The following is a 20836-nucleotide window of genomic DNA, read 5'->3' on the forward strand; positions in this document are numbered from 1 at the left end:
CTCAAAGCAGGACCAACCCCAACTAAATCAGCACAGCCAGGGCTTCATCAAGCTGCACCTTAAAGACCTCTAAGAATGGAGATTCCACCACCTCCCTAGGTAACCGATTCCAGTGCTTCACCACCCACCTAGTGAAAAAGTTTTTCCTAATATGCAACCTAGACCTCCCCCATTGCAACTTGTGATCATTCTCCTTGTTGTGTCATCCGCCACCATTGAGAACAGCCTAGCTCCATCCTCTCTGGAACTCCCCTTCAGGTAGTTGAAGGCTGCTGTCAAATCCCCCCTCACTCTTCTCTTTTGCAGATTAAATAAGTTCCCTTAGCCTCTCCTCATAAGTCATGTGCTCCAGCCCCCTAATCATTTTCATTGCCCCTCGCTGGACTCTCTCCAATTTGTCCATAACCTTCCTGTAGTGGGGGGCCCAAAACTGGACACAATACTCCAAATATGACCTCACCAATGCCGAATAGAGGAGAATAATCACTTCCCTCAATCTGCTGGCAATGTTTCTACTAATGCAACCCAATATGCCATTAGCCTTCTTGGCAATAAGGGCACACTATTGATTCATAACCAGCTTGTCCACTGTAACCCCCAGGTCCTTTTCTGCAGAACTGCTGCCTAGTCAGTTGGTCCCCAGTCTGTAGCAATACATGGAATTCTTCCATCCTAAGTGCACAATTCTGCACTTGTCCTTGTTGAACCTCATCAGATTTGTTTTGACCCAACCCTCCAATTTATCTAGGCCAGCGTATCTAACACTCTCCTTAGCTTAGTGTCATCTGCAAACTTGCTAAGGATGCAATCTACTCCATGCTCCAGATCATTAATGAAGAAGTTGAACAAAACCAGGCCGACCCCTAGGGTACACCTCTTATTACTGGCTGCCAACTAGACATTGACTAGCTATGGAGATTTCAAGGGAGAAACCTGAGCTCTCATTACAGGTGGTTTGCAACAGTACTTAAACACTACAAACAAATATGGTGGGGCTTTTTCCCCCTTGTCAAGTGAAATTTGTATGTATGAATGTGGCACTATCTTCACTGGAGGGTAACAATGGCAGGAGATAAAAAGGGTTTGGTAACTGTGACCTCAGAGAACAAACAGTGACACAAAAGGAGGAGCAGAAAGAAAATCATGGTGAGTTGATAAGGAGAAAGCAGTCTATAAAAGGTGCATCTATTAACTTGTCAGCTGCAAACAAGACAAAGCTGTGTAAATATTAGATTACTTGTTATACCAAATAAAATGGTATAGACCTGCAAAGACCTGGAGGCCAGGACATTACAGAAAGAAAATAAAAATGTGTTTAAACAACATTCTCATTCCAGATTAGAAATAGTTTCCTAAGAAGGAACAAACCTTAACACCTTATTCAAAGTGTCCATGAACACAGTGACTAATATTTACAACCCCAGCAGGAATGCTAATGTTCAAATTTTATTGTTCATTTATTTTCAGCATCACTTGTAAGCAAAAGAATTATTGAAATGAGATTTTTAAAAATTTTGCACTTCATGTATCTCCATATAAAGCTACATTCTAAAATACATGTGGCCAATTAAAATTCCCAGCATAACTGAAATTTTTAGACATGACAAATCCTGTTCTGTCTTTACAACATTCAGAGACAGCAGAGATGTCTCTATTCAAACATAGCTCACCTGAATAAAAGCCTCATGTTACCAAAATGTATCAAAACAAAGAAAAGCAAATCAACTGCAATAGATAAAATCAACTTGAGAAACTTCAACAACTTACAAAGCACACCAAAGAAAAATCACCTTTTGAGTACAGATGGGAAACCCTTCTAGGTGAAACTGTTATGGTTATTAGAAAACTTCTTTATTTCTACTTAGTTCAATGCACAACTCCAAGAGGTAATAATTTCAAAGCTTTGGTAATATGGCTATGATGCGTCTTAGCTCACTTAGCAAATCACTGCAGTTTATCATTACTTTTACTGCATTTCAACAGTGGGAATCAAACATCAAAAACAGAAGGGTGCTTTTTCTCCAGGGAGGAAAAATATGTCAATTCAAGCTACCCATTCCATGAAGGGTGCTCACTACAAATGTGTATTTTACAACTTTTGGGATATCAGTTAAATAAATAAATAAAAGGATAATCAAATGGATTAAAAAAACATTAACACTTTAAGCTACTATTATTAAGGGGTAAACTTATCCCAGTTGCACCTGGGTCTTAATACTCACAGTATAAATTTTGAAATACATTTTCCATCTTTACCCTGTAAATGATACATGCTAAACATCAATTTGTTCACTAGCAACTCTAATCAGGTACATGGGAAGTACTTTATCACCCCCAGTGGTCATTTCTACAGCATTTCAGCCCCTACCTGTCTGAGTGAACCCTGATTTGTATCCATTAGCTCTTCCGCTCTCTGGGGTCGTGGATGGTGACACTGAAGAATTTGGTTTAGCAGAATGGCTAGCAGCAGATGATTGTCTGCTTCTACATTCTGGAAGTGAAGCAGCTACAGTACATATTAACAAGGCCTGGCTTTCAGTGCAACAGTTTAGTGCAATGGAGTTAAACATTGACAAATGTTAAAAGCACATACAGTATGACATGCAACAAACAAGCAAAGTTCAGCTAAAACATCTCTCTCAAGATTCAACCAACCTAATTTAATTATTTTGTTACAAAAACCTTACCCATGACATTCAGAGTGTCAGGCAAATAACGACCTGGTCCTGCAAAGTGTTAAGGGCCCTCAACTTAAAGCTAAAAATATTCTTTCAGGGTGCACAACAAGATAGCAAAACCCAGAGTACACATGATCCCTCTTTCCCTTACCCTGAGATCAGTGGCCTCAGCTTTTATCTTATGGTGCACTTTGTGGTGTAAATTGTTCTACGGTTGCTGGCATGAATTTGTATGTGATGAGATCCGCAGACCAATCCAGGAACTACTGCTGGAGAATAGGCTTAAAGCCAATCTGCCAGACCCCAGAAGAAAACACCCAGACATAGGAAGGAGTTATGGATCACTTTATATCTGAAGAAAGGGGGATTTGAGGCCTCCTGTGGGGGTTAAAGGGATGGAAGAGAGATGGGTGGAAAACCCTCTTTTATCTAAATCTTTTGCCTCTTGGTGAAATCCTGGCTCCATTGAAAAACAGTGAGTTTTGCCATTGAGTTCAATGAGACTAGAATTTTACCCCCTAACTTTTTAAATATTTAAACCCAAAACTTTTAGGGTTCACCCAAGACTACATTAAAGTTTTATAAAATCTGTAAGTATGCTTCTAACAAATACCTTTCCAGCAGATAAGGGGTCCCTTTGACAGTACACCTTGAGAGCTTCTTACTAGGTAGTACTTTAAGTGCTTCTGCTTCTTTGGCTGAGTGGTTAGTTTCAGGTTAATATGGTTGGAAAATTCCGTGAAGTATCGAAATCCCCTTTCTCCACAGCCTATACAATTCCCAGAAAACCCTGCAGGAAACGGTGGGGGGTAAAGGTACACAAACAAAATAAATTCCTTTTGATACTGGGAATTAGGCCATTTTAGCCTTACCTGCATGTTCTGAATCTACTAACTGGATACTCCCCATTCAGACATCTACTAAAAAACTTCACACACAGCATATGAATGACAGGAAGACAGAAACAGACAGACTTTTAGCATTATCACTTCGTTTGAAAATGTCCTCTCTCCAGCTGTTAACTAATATAAGCCCAAAAGCCACCCCCCTATCTTCCACACTGCACAGTTCCACAAAGGGGAACAAATTCTCAGAAGAAAGCATGATAGAAAAGTGATTTCACAGGATGATGCAACCCCCTCCACGTCACTACCTTTCATCCCCCACCCCTAGAACACGGACATGAAGGACCCACTCCAAGAAGAATGCTTCCTTTCTTAAAACTGTGGCTAATCCACATTATTCTGTATAAAGTTATTGCTGCGTAAGGCAGCTTTAACTCCCAGTGCACTCAATAAAAGAAGGTCATTTTATCCTAGAGATGCTAAAATGATTTTGTGGAGAGAGCTGAATTACACATTTGAACTACGGTTTGTAAGGTAGGGCTACATAATTAGGGCTATGCAATTTTCACTGAGGTGCACAATTCTCATTGACAAGTACTGAAAGTGGAATATGGCTTTGGAGTAAGGGATGGGGAAGGCTAACAGCTTGTTCCTAACCTTGCATTTGTTTTTATTTAAAGGCATGTTTGAATAAATCCAGTTTACCAATCAATCAAGATTTTTCTGTACAACTGACATGTCTTTATTTGCCACTCCACTAATCTTTGCATCACCTGAAAACTTTACCATTGATGATTTTATATTTTCTTCTAAATCACTGAAAAAGATATTTAACAGCACAGGTCCCTAAAAGACTTCATTAGAAACACCTCTATTTAATGATGATTCCCCATTAACAATTACTTTTTGAGAGCTATATATCCACTTAATTCTTTACTGGTTACATTCAATGATGTTGCCCAGGATTGATGTCAAGGTAACTTGCCCATTAGTTATCAGGGTCATCCTGTTTACTTTTTTAAATATTGCACAATATTACTTCTTTCCCCCTCTCCTCTGGAACCTCCCAAGTGTTCCATGATTTATTAAAAATCACCATCAGGACTCAGAGAGCTCCTGAGACAATTATTTTAAACTTCCTGCATATATTATTACCCAGTCCCATAGATTTCTAAATGTTTAACTTTAGTAGCTCATTGGCAGAGCAGAGATGAGTTGTTGGCTCATTACCAAATAGGCAGGCTGAGGCTAAACCAGAAAGCGAGGGTTTTAAAAGAAAGACAAGTAATTTGTAACAAGGAAGTGGAAAAGGTGGAGCCAGAATAGGGATATAATGGGAGGAGGAGCAGGTAGGGTAATGTGGCTGGACCGATAAGCCAAGATGATGATTTTTGCAGTAGCATTTTGAATGGATTAAAGGCGAACAATATGGCATTTGTCAAAGACAAAAAAAGAGGCAGCTGCAATAGTTAGGATGCAAGATAATAACGGCCTGGATCAGAGTAAAGCTTTAACAGCTTTATATAGCTGAAAGTGATATTTCTTGTCTATTGAAAAGTCCATCTCTCAATGAATTCCAGGCACCACAGCAATTGGGGAGTGGGGGATTCAAGATGGAGATTGATGGTGCCAAAAAACCAACAACCCTACGTTACTTTTATTGGTCTCTTTACCCAGCAGTCACAGGCCAAGCAGGAAAGCCAGGCATGCAGATGCCTGTTTCCAAGTACTAAGCAACATGACTCTGTTAATTCAGTTTTTAATAATCATAAATATAATGATTTATGAAGCAAATGCTTTTTATCTGTTTATAGTTTTTAGGGCCAAACTGTTCTCCAATACACACGCAGAGTTCCTATTAAAGATACTGCTCATGGTAGGGTTAGGCCTTAATGCACAGACAATATGCAGCTAATCTTCTGTGACTGCTTATGCATATTTCTTATTCATGACATAAAAAAATGTTAAGCACTGACTGGAAGTTAAAAATGTACATTTCACATTAATGCCCCAGTGTGGCTATAGACTCCTGTGCCTATGCAAAGCCCCAGGAAGCTAATTGCAGGACCAGAGCCTTATTTTGAACGTGCTTTTACAAGAAGTTCCGCTATAGATTTAGTTTCATAAATACAGGACTTTCTTCAATGTACCACTAAGAAAAATTAGTTTCTTGAATCAACTTAATATAAATTTAAACCAACCATTAACTGTTATCAATTGTTGTGCCAAGATTAATAATGAAAACCATTTACCTAAAAGTGCATTTTTTCCATGATCATCTGGCAAAAACCGCTTGTCAACAGCGCAGACTAAAATATGCTCAGGAAGATTTGGAGACTTGGCTCCTACCAGTAGGAAGCCTGCTGGGATATCAATTTGTTCCATGCACAGCGATACTAACCGCAAATCCTTGCCTGCTTGACAGAAACCTGAAAAGAAAAGAGACATGCGATTAAATTTTTATGAGTCATTTACTGTCACTTTCTCTTTCGTTTATTTCAGCTATGCAAAAGCAGAGCAGGAAGGCATTTCTCATTGTATAGAAATATCTCATTACAAATATTTTAGAAAATACATACATTGTGTATGTGTATCATCCTTTAGGGTCTAATCCAAAGGCCACTGACGTCAGTGGAAAGATTTCCATTGAGCTCAGTGGGCTTTGGGTCAGGTCCTTATTAAGGATACAGAATCCACGGGCTGGGGGCTTTAGAGAAAATAAATAGCCATTATTGGCAGGGCACCTAACAGGCTTCTGTGTGGAGAAAGCAAGTAAAACTGTGGAGACCAGAAATCAAATGGCTAAGCAGCTGATAACTTTTCCACTGTTCCAGCCCAGTTTTACAATAGACGAAACAGTAACTAGCACTCAAAATTTTGAGACAGCCCTACTGCGTGCAAAACTCATCCAGTGTTTCCTTTCCATCCATATTGCACATATCACTTCAACCTAAACAACAAAAAGTTGTGAGCTCACAACAACAAAACAAAAAACCTCTTCAATTATCCCCAGGGAGTTCCATCTTCGCTGCATCTTTCTTTATATCGTAAGCTTTTTAAGGGGGACTGTCTTTACCTTTGTGTCTTGGTACTAAACAAATATATTAATAATAAAAAAGACTGCCACATGAAATTAAAAAAAGTTGAAATGATACATTATTCAAATAGAAGATGGAACCCCCCCCAAAAAATTCTATTTTCCATCTGTGTATTACATTGACTCTTGTATATATTGACATGTTTATAAACTGTTACTGCTTATGTGATGCAATCCATTTTTCAGAGGTTTATAATTCAGCTGAACAAGTTCTCTTTGAAGATAAATAGACATAAAAATACTCAGATCAGCAGTGGGTTTTTCAGGAGACTTGCTGTTTGTTTGCGCCTGCCCTCAAAAAAAAGCTAAAACTAAGCCATAACAGATTTAGTTACAAATGTTTTTAGAAATTCACAACTTGTTTGTTTAGGCATTTTTAAAATTTCCAACATAAAAAAAAATAAAAAGCAATTTCTGAGTTAAGATCAGAGAGAGAGAGAGAGAGAGAGAGAATTTGTTATATATATAAAATATTATCATTGGTTCATAATGTAGATTATCATCATGGTGAAGTTGAGTTTTTTGTGTTTGGTGTTTAAAAATAAAAAACACCCTTCACAGGCCAGTCAATCCATATCTGTAACTGGACTCACAGGGATCAAAATGACTGGCTGCTGTCTCTGCCAGCATGAGTCAGCACAGCTCCATTATGGATCCCAAACAATTTACACCAGCAAAATCTCGCTCTACATCGCTCCCTGATTAATTTCTACCTCCAGTCTGAAGAGTGAGATGAGAGACACCAGAGGGAGCAATCTTCAGCTCTTCTCCTCCTTCACAGGAAGGGATATAGTGACAAGGGACCTTTTGGTTCCTCTCTTCATAGGCAATGAAACTAATCAGTCGAAACATTGTAAAGCCTGGTTTATAAATGATTCATGCTAATACAATTTCAGCACAGGTTGCCTAGCTAGTGTAGTGCATACACACAACAACTTTGTAAACCATTTTGCTAACTGGGCTCTCTATACTATGTCCCTACCTAATTTTCACTTCTACAAGCGCAAGAAAAGCTGCTATAGCAGTATGGACCTGGCCTCACCCCTCTGTCAGCTGCAGCAGGAGGTGGTAAGTAGCTTTGTTTCAAGGCATCATCAAATAGTGGATAGGAAGGTGACGTGGCATTCCACCATTGACTGATAGGGAGCATGATCCTTCCTCTGCCACAGCAGTGGAACCTTTCTCGTGTGCACTGAAGTAAACCTGAGAATCCTTTTTCAGTGCATATATAGTCTACCAAAGCACAGATTCAAAAGGCTCTGTATTTGTCATAGCAAACTATTAAAAACTTTCATTATTTATTCAATTTTAACAGATATCTTATTTTACAATCTAAGACATATGTACGTTACAAAATGTAACACTGTAAGCCCTGATCTTGTAAAAATTCACACATATACATAAATTTACACTTGCAAGTAGTGCCCATTTTGTAAAGCAAAATGGCATCCTCCGCACAGTTCATACCAGTTCACACTAGTGGAGGCATTCTGGAACCATATAGCCCATTCAATGCTGCACCATTGCTTGAAGGAAAATACGATTTTTCTGAATCAAACAGAAGACATGTAGTATTTCTGCATAAACAAGTTTAGTGTAATCAGGGGAGTTTTTAATGTAGACAGCACACAGGTGGGATGTCACCCAGCTGTAGAAAAAAGGAGTTCTTCTGTGTAAATTGTATTTTACTCAAAACGTCAAGTGCCTACTTACCCAACTACATGTGGTACATACTATTGAGATATTTGGATAAAATTTTCAAAGAAGCCTTAGTTCATTGGATATTCAAATCCCACTGACATTCAATGGAAGTTGGGTGCCTCGCTCTCTTTGGCTCCTTTGAAAATACCAGCATATGCCTGTGTCTAAAATAGCAAAATTACCCACTGATGACAACAGGGGTCAGCAATGAGTAATTTTGCTATTATACATAAGGTTTATGATACCACTGATATGATGGTTTTAAACAGGGTTTTACTTCTTAGTACTGTCTTAACCAGGGAATTTTATCAAAAAGTTCCCAACTGCACTGACTGTTGGAACTTTATGCTAAAATGTGTTCATTTTAAAACACTAGAAGATCTAGGGTACCCAAGGTTTTGGGTGCCAACAGTTTTCAGCACTGTTTTAATCTGACTTGCCAAAATAGATAGGTGTCAATTGTGCTGAAAATCATGTTAGCAGCTAAAACCCCACCTACTGCTGGCCTACTAATGTTCTAAAAACCAATTAAACTGAATTCAGGTGAACACTGGTGGAATTTTTGGATACAATTCCATAGCATGCACACCACACCCTGACTTAGATAGGCCTGACAAATCACATTGAAAATGTGTCCGTCTAAACACAATTTAAGCTGGGTTTAAGACAGATTCACATCACCAATTCTGATAAGGTCTCAGTGCATAAGAAAGAACAGAAGATTCTCAAAGCTCTAGAAGGAGCCCCAAAAGGAAAGAGCAATCAGGAATAGTTCATAACATTTTAAGTCATCTTCTGAGTATGTATCACTGCACCAGGACACATCTATGTTACACCATAACGTCTCAGCAGTACAGATTGAATCTAGCCTATATATCAAAGGATGATACTATAGACAATGATATCCTCTTATCTGAGAGGCTGTTTTATCTGCATAAATTTCACGCTCCCTATTCAATTAGGATAAATAAATTCTATTATATAAATGCTGTACACACACTAACAGTAATGGTACATCCCACAACATAGATATGTCTTCTAATATTAACACAAGATAATAACAGGTAAGAAGCTGCCACCATTGTCTACTTAGATATTCATAAGTTCCACAGTAAACTGCAAACACTCCTTATGGAACTGTTAGAATATACTGTGTCACCTCACATACCTTTGTAATTGTTCTTGTTTCATCTTTTGTTTATGCTACTAAAAAAAGATAGCTCCACAAATGGAAAAAACAAGGGATATTTGAACACAAAACCAATGTTTGAACAAGGTTTACCATCTACCTTAAAAGTTAAAAAAAAAAAAAAGCCATGAAGAAACAGAGCTGATGCTAAAACTTTGTCTTTGGCTCTACCTCAGCATAGGAGGAAGGTTGAAGAAATGACAACAACAGGATGCAATAAGAACTGAATTTCAGTCTTGTTTTATACATTTAATTTACACCCTTTGAGGCTGAACTTTTAAGGGGTCCCTAGCTGGGTTCCATTTGGGTGTGCAGCTTTAACAGCTATCTGTTGGAGATATGTCAAATACAAAATATTTCCTTTGCAAAGACTTTTAGGGGCTTTTGTGTTTGTATATAATAGCCATATCTTAAAAGTAGACTGGTGTTTTGGCCAGGTGCTTCTGCGTTAGCTTACAGTAAAATATTAATAGAGAATACATATCTGCTCTGTGAAGCAAAAATCTTGAATTTTCTTCCAAAGAAACATATACGGTATCTCCAAGACCCACCTATTACTCTTCTTTTCCACTGCGGTTCATACCGCCAATTGCTATTCAGACTAAGTGCCTGCTGCTCCTTAAAATTAGAGGATCTCATGTAAGGATAACTTCTTTAGCAACAAAATGGTTAATTTGTATGGAGTATTTTTGTTAATTGTTTTCTCTAAAATTTCCAGTCATAACATTTTAATTTTTTGGCTAGCCAGCAGTTTAGAGTGCTATTTTTTTCCCCCTCCGTGATTTTGTATTGATAATTAAATATCAAATAGATATAGCTATATCCATGTAAAGATTACTAAGGAACACATTTTCAAAAGTTGACCTCTATTTAGAAACTTGCATGCATTTTTTTTAGATTTGGTTTGTATCAAGTCTATTTGCACTCTATACGTGTTCATTCATACAGGGATTTACACATTAAAGTTCTGTCAAGTGACAGTATGTACAAGTTGTTTACACAAGTGATTGCAACTTGTAATACAAAGTGATACATTCACCAATACAGGCCACATTTTGAAAATGTAGTCCTTCATTGTTATTTGCATGGATACAGATATCTGCTTATGCATACATAGATGTATGTGTGGGCGAAGGGGGGACCTTTTAGCTGTCACCTGGCCAAGAAAATCAACCATTACAATCCTAACAATGTTTAGAAAATAATTTAAAAATAAAAGTATACAAATGAGCAGTTTCATTCAAAAATATTTTTTTTATCATGGGATCCTCAGCTTTGTTTCAAAAAGCAGCAGGCATTTAAAACCTGATTAGTAATTTGCAAAGTGCAAAAAGCAACAGGAAAGAAGAATAATGAATGCCTCTTAGGGATATCATCTGCATTTCTTTGGAAGAAAATTCAAATGTTTTCCTTCACGCAAGCATGTTTGTGTTCTACAATCACCCCTTAATTTGAACTAGCATAGGCCTCTCTGCCCAATAAGGAATAGTCTTGTCCACACAGCTGTGGAAATACAAGCAAAAAAAGTGCTAAAATCTTCTGAAAGCAAATACTGTCTATTTTGGGCTCCCCGCCCCCAGGTAACAAACAACAGCCTTAGTGTGGAGTACAAACCTGTAGCTGTACTGAAAAAAATACACTATTTGCATAAGAAATTAGCTTCTAGGAATTACATATGAATTGCAGTTCACTGTCACTCACTATTGTAACTTCACAGCAACTGATCAGGTGTTAAGTACCTGCTTACCTAATTGCCTCTGAAATTACTTTTGCCCTCCTTTAGGCCCCAGGTAAATTGAGGATTTACTAACAAAAGGAGAGCGCTACTATTGTGTTCACACATAGCCTGCATATAATGCCATTCCACAAATTAGGACAAGCATGCTTTAAAGGCATGGCAATCAAGAGGTTAAGAACTACTTACTGTATTATCTAGTTGTACATTTGAGATCATTATGCTAAAAGCTGTCAGTATTTCCATTGTAACCTTCATAGAATTTTATAACTGGGCTATAAAAAATTCATTTGGAGCTGAAACTTCTGCCAAAAAACAAAAACAAACACTTTTATGTTTATTGCTAAAAAAGGCTTTATTTTTACAAACAGAATAAAATGTGGACTTTCATCCTACAATGGGCTTCCAACAGGATGGATAAGGGACCTGCTGCTACTGCCAAGTTAGGAAGAATGTTCAGCAAAAATGTTACTTATGGGACATTTGCTTTTTATTCATTATCTAAGGCAATACAAACCAGTTGTTGTGTATCTGACTGATTTAAGACTCAGCCATGTGAATTTGGAGAATTATGTGATTCCTTAATAAAAATTAGGATGCTATACAGAAAATGATGAGACCATGCATGAAATCCTGGCCTCACTGAAATCAATGACACAACTACTATTGACTTCAATAGGCCCAGTATTTCACACCACATAAGGTACAACCCCTAAGAGATTTATCCTTAAAGTATCTATATAATCAGTAAAACCCATTAATTGCAGATTCCGGCACCACGAACCCAATCTAGTACATGTTCAGCTTGGTGCACCCTGAGCAGCCCCACCGATGTCAACTTTTAATTTTTCAACTATTATTTTGAATTCTATCCTAATGTTACTTTTCTACATAAGCAACTTCTGTAGTTGCGTCAGGTACACCATGCAATGAAAAAATGGAAGGTCAGGTGGTCTGTATGATCACAACAGGCAGAAAGGTGGTCACCAAGTCAATTTCTTTATTTAGACATGGTCTAGAAAATGAACATGTTTGGGTACCCATGAACTTACAACATTACACACAATCTACCAATTGGAGGGGGTTCAGAGAAGAGCCAAGAGAATGATTAGAAAACATACTTCACAGAGATAAGCTTGACACAACTTGAGTCTAACAAAGAGAAGATTAAGGGGTGACTTGATCATGGTTTATAAGCACATACATGGGGAACAAATATTGGATAATGCACTCTTCAATCTAGCAGATAAGATTCAATGGCTGGAAGTTGAAGCTGGACAAATTCAGACTGGAAATAAAGGATACATTTTTAACGGTGAAGGAAATTAATGATTGGAAACATTTACCAAGGGTCATGGTGGAGTCTCCATCACCGGCAATTTTAAAAATCAAGAGTGGATTTAAAAAAAAATATGCTCTCATTCAAATGGAATTATTCTGGGGAAGTTATATGGCCTGTATCATGCAGAAGCCTTAGACTAGAAAATCACAATGGTTTCTTCTGGCCACAGAATCAATGAATATCAGTCTACAACTACTCTTATGAAATGTCAGCAATGTTTTAAAATTTCTTCCCTCGCCAATCAAAAAAATAAAATCCCTGCTCACCTACCCAGCATCTTCAGAAAAATCCTGAATAGGAACATAAGACATATAACTGAAAGGGATCTCCTGGATCCTGGAGTCTAATCCTCTTCTATTTTGGACAACTCTGTCAGAACATCCCATTCATACATTCAACACAATCCATCATAAAACTAGTTCGGTTGTTTGCCTCCACTACTCCTCTTGGAAGGCTGTTTCAGAGTCTCCCTCCTTTGATGTTTAGAAACTTGCTTCTAATTTCCAGCCTAAATTTATTCATGGTCAATTTATACCCTGTTCTTGTGCCAACATTGTAATTTAACTTACATAACTCTTCTCCCTCCCTGTCTTTTACCCCCCGATGTATATATCAGATATGTCTACACGGCACCTGGGCATGAACCTCCCACCATGGGTCCACTAGTAGGACTTGTGCTAACGTTTTTAAAATAGCTGTATGGATGGTGTTTTGAAGCCCACCCCACTCCCTAGAGCCCAAGCTCGAGCTCCCGCCTGAACCAAACAACCACATTGCTATTTCTAGTGAACTTGTGTCAGTTCTGCCACCACAAGTCTGTTAACTCAGGCTGTGAGATTCACTCCCAGGAACTGTTTAGAAATACCATAGACAGCAATCATATTCCCCTCTCAGCCTTCATTTTGCTAGGCTAAACAAGCCAAGCTCTTTTAGTCTCCACTCACAAAATACGCTCTCCATTCCTCTGATCATCCTAGTAGCCCTTCTCTGCAGCTGTTCCAGTTTGAATTCAGCTTTCTTGAACATGGGTGCCCAGAACTGTACACAGTATTCCAGACAAGTGCTTTTTACCAGTGCTTTGTACAATAGCATTAATACTTCCCTATCTCTACTGGAAACACATCCTAGGATCAATATTTGCCTTTTTCATGACCACATCACATTGGAGGCACAGTCATCCTGTGATTGACTAATAAACCCAGCTCTCTTTTTCTGTCTCTTCCTCTGTCACTTCCGATTGATGAGCCCCGAGATAGACAGGCATTGCAACACCCCTTCCCCCAAATAATCATTACATCTGTGCTCTATCAGACCAAAGAGGAAAGTGAGTTCCAGAGTCAAGATCCTTCCACTTACACCACATCCCTCCATCTCCTCAGAAACACACATCCAGGGATCTTCAACACTGCAACTTATCTCAATTGTCAATTCAGAGTCTATGTATAAGGTAACCAGGACTCAAAATCTAAGTGGGCTTTGTAAGTCAAAACCAACAAACAGAATGGCACACACAAATGACTTTGAAGGCACTACAAACTAAAGAACACAGATGTAAAATGCTTCACATGTGAAACCCTACTGAGTACAATATGCAGGCTTACTGTAGATGTTTACATTGCACTCAGCACCCAGGTATCTGAGCACCTACCCGCACTAAAAGTATCCAAATCTTCAAGTGTAGCCCCAAAGATAGCAACGTACAGTAATCCAGACAAGAGGTGAGAAAGGCATGGATGATTGTGGCACAGTTTGTATAGGAAAGGAAAGATCACATTCTCTTCGCCAAAGATGGAAAGGAACAATCCTGACAACTGCTACTATCTGGACATCTAGAAGCAGCCAGCCATGGATCCAATCGGTCCCCAAGGTTGTGCAACTTAATAACCAAAGGCAGATACACTTCCACACCTGAAGGGACCATAAGCACTTCCATCGTCTGTTCACATTGTTTCTCACAATCCACCAATATTGCTTTATGGCTTTAATTGAGTGTACTTCTACCAACTAGCTGTCATCCAAGCCCTGACCTTGGCCAGTCCCTGGGAACCCACACAACCAATCCAATGAAATAGAGGTACCAAAATAACTCCACTAACGTTCTGAGAACACTTCATCCCAACAGTCTCACATGCACACATTGAACAGGAAGGTGAAAAAATAAAACCAGGAGTACCCAAATGAGAGAACCCTAAGAGCAAGGAAGCAATTGCCCAAAGCATCAGAATCCACTTGGACAGAAAACAACAATGCCATTATATCTATTCCTGCGAAGTTGCACGGACATGTCAGCGCTGCATCATCATGACAAACAGGATTCTACACTGTAGCAGATCTAAATGACTTAACATAGGCACTTGATCTTAGTCTGTTGCTACAAAACCATCAACCAGTGAGACCAACTTGGTTTCTGTGTCATTCCCAGATCTAAAATCAGTCTGAAAGTAGTTTTAAAACAAAAAACAAAACAAAAAACAAACAAAAAAAACCCTCTGAAAACACCAGGCAATGTGAATATTATATCACAACAAACCACTCTCAGTAACTTTCCCCAATTTCTGATAATAGTCAGCTTTTTGGATTTGAGGCTTTTGGGGTTCCATTTTTTAGGCGGACAAACATGCCCACTTAAGACAGATTGATTCAGAGGGGACAAATATTTAAGTTTGTTTTTTTTAAAGTCAACATTTGCAACTAATTACTGCAGAAATGTTTATAGTGCTGTTGGCAAACAATGACTATTTAATGACAAACATTGCAAAGAGACCAACAATCCAGCAGAAATTTGATATTAACATAAGTTATTTTTAAATTTGGAAGTTTATATAATAGTTATGAAGAGGTTCTTTTCTTTAAAGGAATTTTTTAGGTCTGTAGTATATCATACCAGTCACAATATAAACCAGTTACTTAATATTTACTCCTAATAGCTATCTCCCCAACAACTCTATCCATACAATATCTGACACCACTTCCTTACTACTCACATTTACAATAATTAGCCATCAACAATTCTGTTTACCTTTTAAAAAAATTAGGGGTGACTCTGAACCTGTTACACTGGTAAGCAGACACTCACATAAGCACCCCTTTCTAAATCAATGGTGATACTCACCTGAGTAAATGCTCACTAATGTGAGCAACATGTTCACAATCTGGCTCTTACTAACTAAACAAGGGCCATAATGAGCCTAAAGCAATGCTCACAATATATTCCTTTTTATACCCTGTATGTAACCCCCTTATTTCAATATTTCCCTGATAAATGTTAGCTATATTTTTAAACAGCTGTTTAAAAATCCTTTGGAATTCTACAAATTCATGTCAAAGCATGGGGCTGACCGTCTATGTTAGTTACTCACACAGTCAACTGGTATAATTTTTATTAGCTTTTAAAAGTAGTTTTAATGCTTGAAAAAAGCCTCTAGTTAACCTTTTTTGTTTTAAAATTATTACATTAAATTCTATTCTGGGCCATAACTGAGAATGCAGTCTCAGTCCAAAGCCAAAATTTGGTCACAGGTCTAGTCATGTGAGTAAGGATTGCACTACTGTTCCCATTATAAAAATCACTGCCTTGGACACCAGGCAATTTCACAATTCAGCATATTAATTTGATCAGTTTCCTTTATTACTAGTTTCTAACCTTGAATGCTACAGATTACAGTGAGAATTAATTTAAGTACAGAAATGAGAACTAACCATCAGTAGTACAAGACCCCTCTGGGGCAGGTTTTTGTGAATATGGGATCGGTGGACTACTTGAATCTGACATGTCTTCCTCCTCTTCTTCATCTTCCATTTCATTAACAGTTTGGTTATTAGAAAAATCCAGACTACCATTCTGCGTGTACCGATGTACTAATTCTTTGTCCAATTCTTCCACCTTTGGTTTCACATCTGAAAAGAATACAAAACAGAATCATCTCCACATTCACACCAGTTCAAAGCAATACTATGCTTTCAAACAAAATACCATGGAGGCACAAAATAAAATATGGATTTTATGTCAAAAGAATGAACTGAACTGTAGTGTTTTATAATCATCATCTCCTCAGAGTTAGAGAGCCCTTTTTCTTTGGAGAAAAAATGACAAACCGAAGTGTGCCATACTTGCATAGTTACCTTCTGGCAAGAAAGGAGGCTGGTCAGGGTCTAGGTAGAGTTGTGAGAAGATTGGCCGTGGGACAACACTACTGCATCTCAGAGAGGCTTCTATAGAGTTGTGAAGAGCTTCTTCAAAACGGGCTGATTTCAGTTGCCCTGCATATGAATTCCCCATGATAAAAAAAAATTAAAAAAAAAAAAAAAAAAAAAAAAAGGAGGTTGGTAGGGAAATATCTCTACACAGATACCATTTGTTCAAACAGATCATTTATGAATGAATGAATATCCCATATAGTACCCATGAAGGATCAACATTAGCAGCATTTAGTAATTAATGCAAAATGCAGTGAAAAAAACATCTTGAAATAGTAGAGTTTGTTCCTGTCTGGCTCTGGACGCCTCCATTATTTGCTTGTTTCAATAACAGCTACTACTACTACAGTTAGCCCATCTTAAATACATTGGTTATACACCAATTTCCCCTTAAATTTTATCTCAACAGCTTCAAGAATCTACCTGATGTAGAATTTAGAGGGCAAATAAAATCATCTGAAGTGATGTGAATTGAGGTTTAGTACATGAGGTATGTAATCTTGCTTTTATTCTCTTTACCTGTATCTTCTGGGATTTGGGAGAGTGAGCTGTGACAGAGAACATAGGCACACGCAGAATTTACAAAATTAGCTTACTTCAGAAATTGTCCAGCAGTGTGGCTGCATGACTATACCTATGAAAAAGCTATGTTAGCAGAGCAACTGTACACACAGACATCTAATGGAGTCTCTTTCCACGGCCAATATCAAGTTACAGTATCTGAAAAGCCAGTATTTTCAGAACTCTTGACCTTTTTTCATAAACAATGCAAGGCTAATACATTGCAAGTAGTGGGTTTTGTGGTATTTCTGTACTTACCAAGAAGTACCAATATAATTATGACTAGATAATCTCAATCTTACAACTAATGATATAACAAGTTTTCCATCAAACAATGAATACAAACAACAGGCAAAGCTGTGAAATGTTCGTATTTTAAGTTACACATTACATTTTTCACCAGCACGCATTAAACCAATCAAATTTATGAAGAGTTAATCTTTCCACTCATTTATTTGATAGTGAATGTATTAAAATACATGAAGTTAACAGATGGATAAATTGCACTTTAAACCATAACTTGTTCTGTATTCTAGAGGGCTATTTGGTAGCTGTCATATTTCACTGATGTCTCTAATGGTGCTGAATACATTTTCAGATTTAAACATTAAGTAGTGGTGCGGGCAAGTAAGATTTTACAGTGAAGTGGGGAAAAAAATACCGAACTATAATTCTGCCATTTGATTGGGTTGTCATAGCACACTGAAAATATTCCAAAAACATAATGGCAACTCAGCATCCACTAATAATAGACAATACTGGTGACTGAATTATTGTAGAATTTTATTACAACTAAGTTAACTTCTACCTATTTATTTAAAATCAGAAAAAAAGGAATAAGTGCAAAACAAGCTACCACTTGACCTTATTCCCCTTCCACCTTCCTGATGCCATCTAGTTTTATGATTAGGGAAGCAGTGTGGCCTATTGGATACAGCACTGGACCAGGACTCAGGAGACCTGGGCTCTAATTCCTAATTTGGCCACTGGCCTGCTAGGTAACCACTTAACCTGTGCCTCAGTAAAATGAGTATAATGATGGTGACCTTCTTTGTAAAGCACTTTAAACATTACTGATGAAAAGCACTATATACAGTATTAATCATTATGTCAGGAAGGATATTGCAACAGGAAGGATGGTCCTGTGGTAAGGCGCAAGCACAGAACTTGGAAACCCTAGGTTCAAGTCACTGTTCTACCACACACTTGTTGTGTGACCTTGGGAAAGTCACTCCATTTCTCTGTGCCTTAGCTCCCCATCTGAAAAATATGGATAAACAGCAATTCCCTACCTCACAAGAGCACTATGAGGATAAATACATTAAAAAGATAGTGAGGTGATCTGAGACTACGACATGGGGCCCATATATGTACCAAGACAGATTATTGTCTTCATTCTGTTTGTAAAGTGCCATGCATACATATGGTCATGGTAAAATATTGTTAGGGAGGTGGGGCGAGCAAGGAGGTGCTGGAAAGTAGACATCCTAACTAGAGCAGAATTAAGGTTGTCCTGACCTTTGTGGTGTTCATTTGCACATGCAGTGGAGGAATAGATGAGTGAAATCCTGACTCCAATGGAGTCAACAGAAAAACTCCCATTGACTTCAGCAGTGTCAGAATTTCAACCAGTATGTACAGTTAGGCTGATTAATATTTTGTTTCTTTGCTTTTGAAGTTGTGTGTCAAGTACATCCATCCTTAACTCATACAATAGAGCTTTTATGTATATACATAATTTCAGCAAAAAGAACTTTACTAGAATGTCATATTAAAAATAAAACTCTAAACGTCTAAAAAATAAAAAACATTCAGAAAAAGCAGTTACTCATCTTGTGCAGTAACGATGGTTCTTCGAGGTGTGTATCCCTACGGATGCTCCACTGTCAGTGTGTTTACATCTCTGCGCTGCTGACTGGAGAACTTCAGTAGCAGTGTTAGTCAGGCCTGCACATGCGTGGTCTCTCCTCCTGCTGCACCACAAGGCTAGCTAGCGCACCTGGGCTAACCCACCTCAGTTCTTTCTCCATCACAGAATCATTGACAAGAACTCTGAAGTAGAGGGGAGGAAGGCAGATTGCGGAACACTCACAGGATGACACATCTCAAAGATCCATGGTTACAGCACAAGGTGAATAACTACTTCTTCGAGTTGTGTCCCTATGGGTGGCTCCACTGCAGGTGACTCCCAAACAGTACCCTTTCCAGAGGGCTGGGACTTTACAGTCAAGTCAGTTAAAGAGGACAGCACTGTGGAGCCAAAGATGGCATCAGCAGTGGAGTCCCCAGTAGCCACATAGTGTTCTCCGAAAGTATGGGCTGACGTCCATGTCACCACTACAGATCTCTGAGATAGGGACATTCTTGAAGAAGGTGATGGATGAGGATATCAACCTTGTGAAGCATGTATGAATAGAATCTGGAGGGGTCATACTGCGAACTTGGTAACACTGTCTGATGGAATTTGAGATCCATTTGGAGAGCCTTTGGGCTGATATTGCTGATCCCTTGGATCTTTCCGCAAAAGAGAGCAAAAGCCTAGGGGACTTCCTGAAGGCTTTAATCCTGTCCAGGTAGAAGGCCAGGACTCGCCTGACGTCTAGAGTATGTAATATAGCCTCCCTGTTGTCTCAGTGAGGCTTGGGGTAAAAGATTGCAAGGTGAATCAATTAATCCATGTGAAACAGATTATCTTAGGGATGAATTTTGGATGTGGCCTGAGCATAACCTTGTCCCAAAAGAATACTATGTATGGGGGATGTGCCATCAAAGCCGCTATCTCTCCTATTCTTCTGGCTGAGGTAATCGCTATCAGGAAAGCCATTTTCATGGAGAGGTACATCAGTGAACAAGTGGCCATGGGTTCGAAGGGAGGTCTACTCAATCCTTTCAGTAGTAGGTTTAGGTCCCCTTATGGGAGTAGGAAGTCAAGGTTGCAGGAAGAGGTTTACTATATTCTTGAGGAACTTTTTAATGGTTGGGTGTGACAGAAATGAATATCTCTCAACAGGCTGGTGGAGAGCTGTTATAGCTGCCAGGTGAATCCTGAGAGAGCTTAGAGACAGAGCCAATTTCTTTAGAGTCAATGTATAGCCTAGGATATGTGGAAAAGTCACAGATGTTGGTGCGATTTGTTGGAAAGAACACTAAATCTGAAACCTGGACCATTTTTTCAGGTAAGTACATTGAGTTGAGGACTTTCTACTGTGCAACACAATTCTTGTACCTCCCTTGAACAGGAGCTTTCTAGGTGTTGGAACCAAGCAGGGGCCATGCCTTGAAATGGAGAATCCCCAAGTTGGGATATAGGTTACGTCCTCTGTTCTGCAAGAGCAGGTGCAGAATGGCCAGGAGATGGATCAGTGGGCACATCACAAACTGTGACAGGTAAGGGTACCAGGTCTGTCTCGGCCAAGTAGGAGCAATCAGAATGATGTAGGCGCCTTCTCTTTTTATTTTCAACAGTACCTTCAACAGTAGGGGAAACAGAG

The 20836-nt window shown here is 38.6% G+C and overlaps 1 protein-coding gene across 1 annotated transcript in view; it reads right to left on the reverse strand.

The window, feature by feature from the left end:
* Nucleotides 1-19410, reverse strand: part of GREB1L (GREB1 like retinoic acid receptor coactivator) — a 115755-nt gene extending 96345 nt beyond the window's left edge. Inside the window, 5 exon segments of the mRNA XM_067546856.1 lie at nucleotides 2369-2491; nucleotides 3292-3468; nucleotides 5776-5952; nucleotides 16287-16484; nucleotides 16710-19410. Of these exon segments, the coding sequence (XP_067402957.1) occupies nucleotides 2369-2491; nucleotides 3292-3468; nucleotides 5776-5952; nucleotides 16287-16484; nucleotides 16710-16866 (832 nt within the window). The 5' untranslated portion in view covers nucleotides 16867-19410.
* Between the last annotated feature and the right edge of the window lie 1426 nt (nucleotides 19411-20836).

Source organism: Emydura macquarii, unplaced genomic scaffold (assembly GCF_026122565.2).
Source record: "Emydura macquarii macquarii isolate MOO-44397 ecotype Brisbane River unplaced genomic scaffold, CSIRO-AGI_Emac_v2 contig_212, whole genome shotgun sequence".
NCBI classification, from domain to species: Eukaryota; Metazoa; Chordata; order Testudines; family Chelidae; genus Emydura; species Emydura macquarii.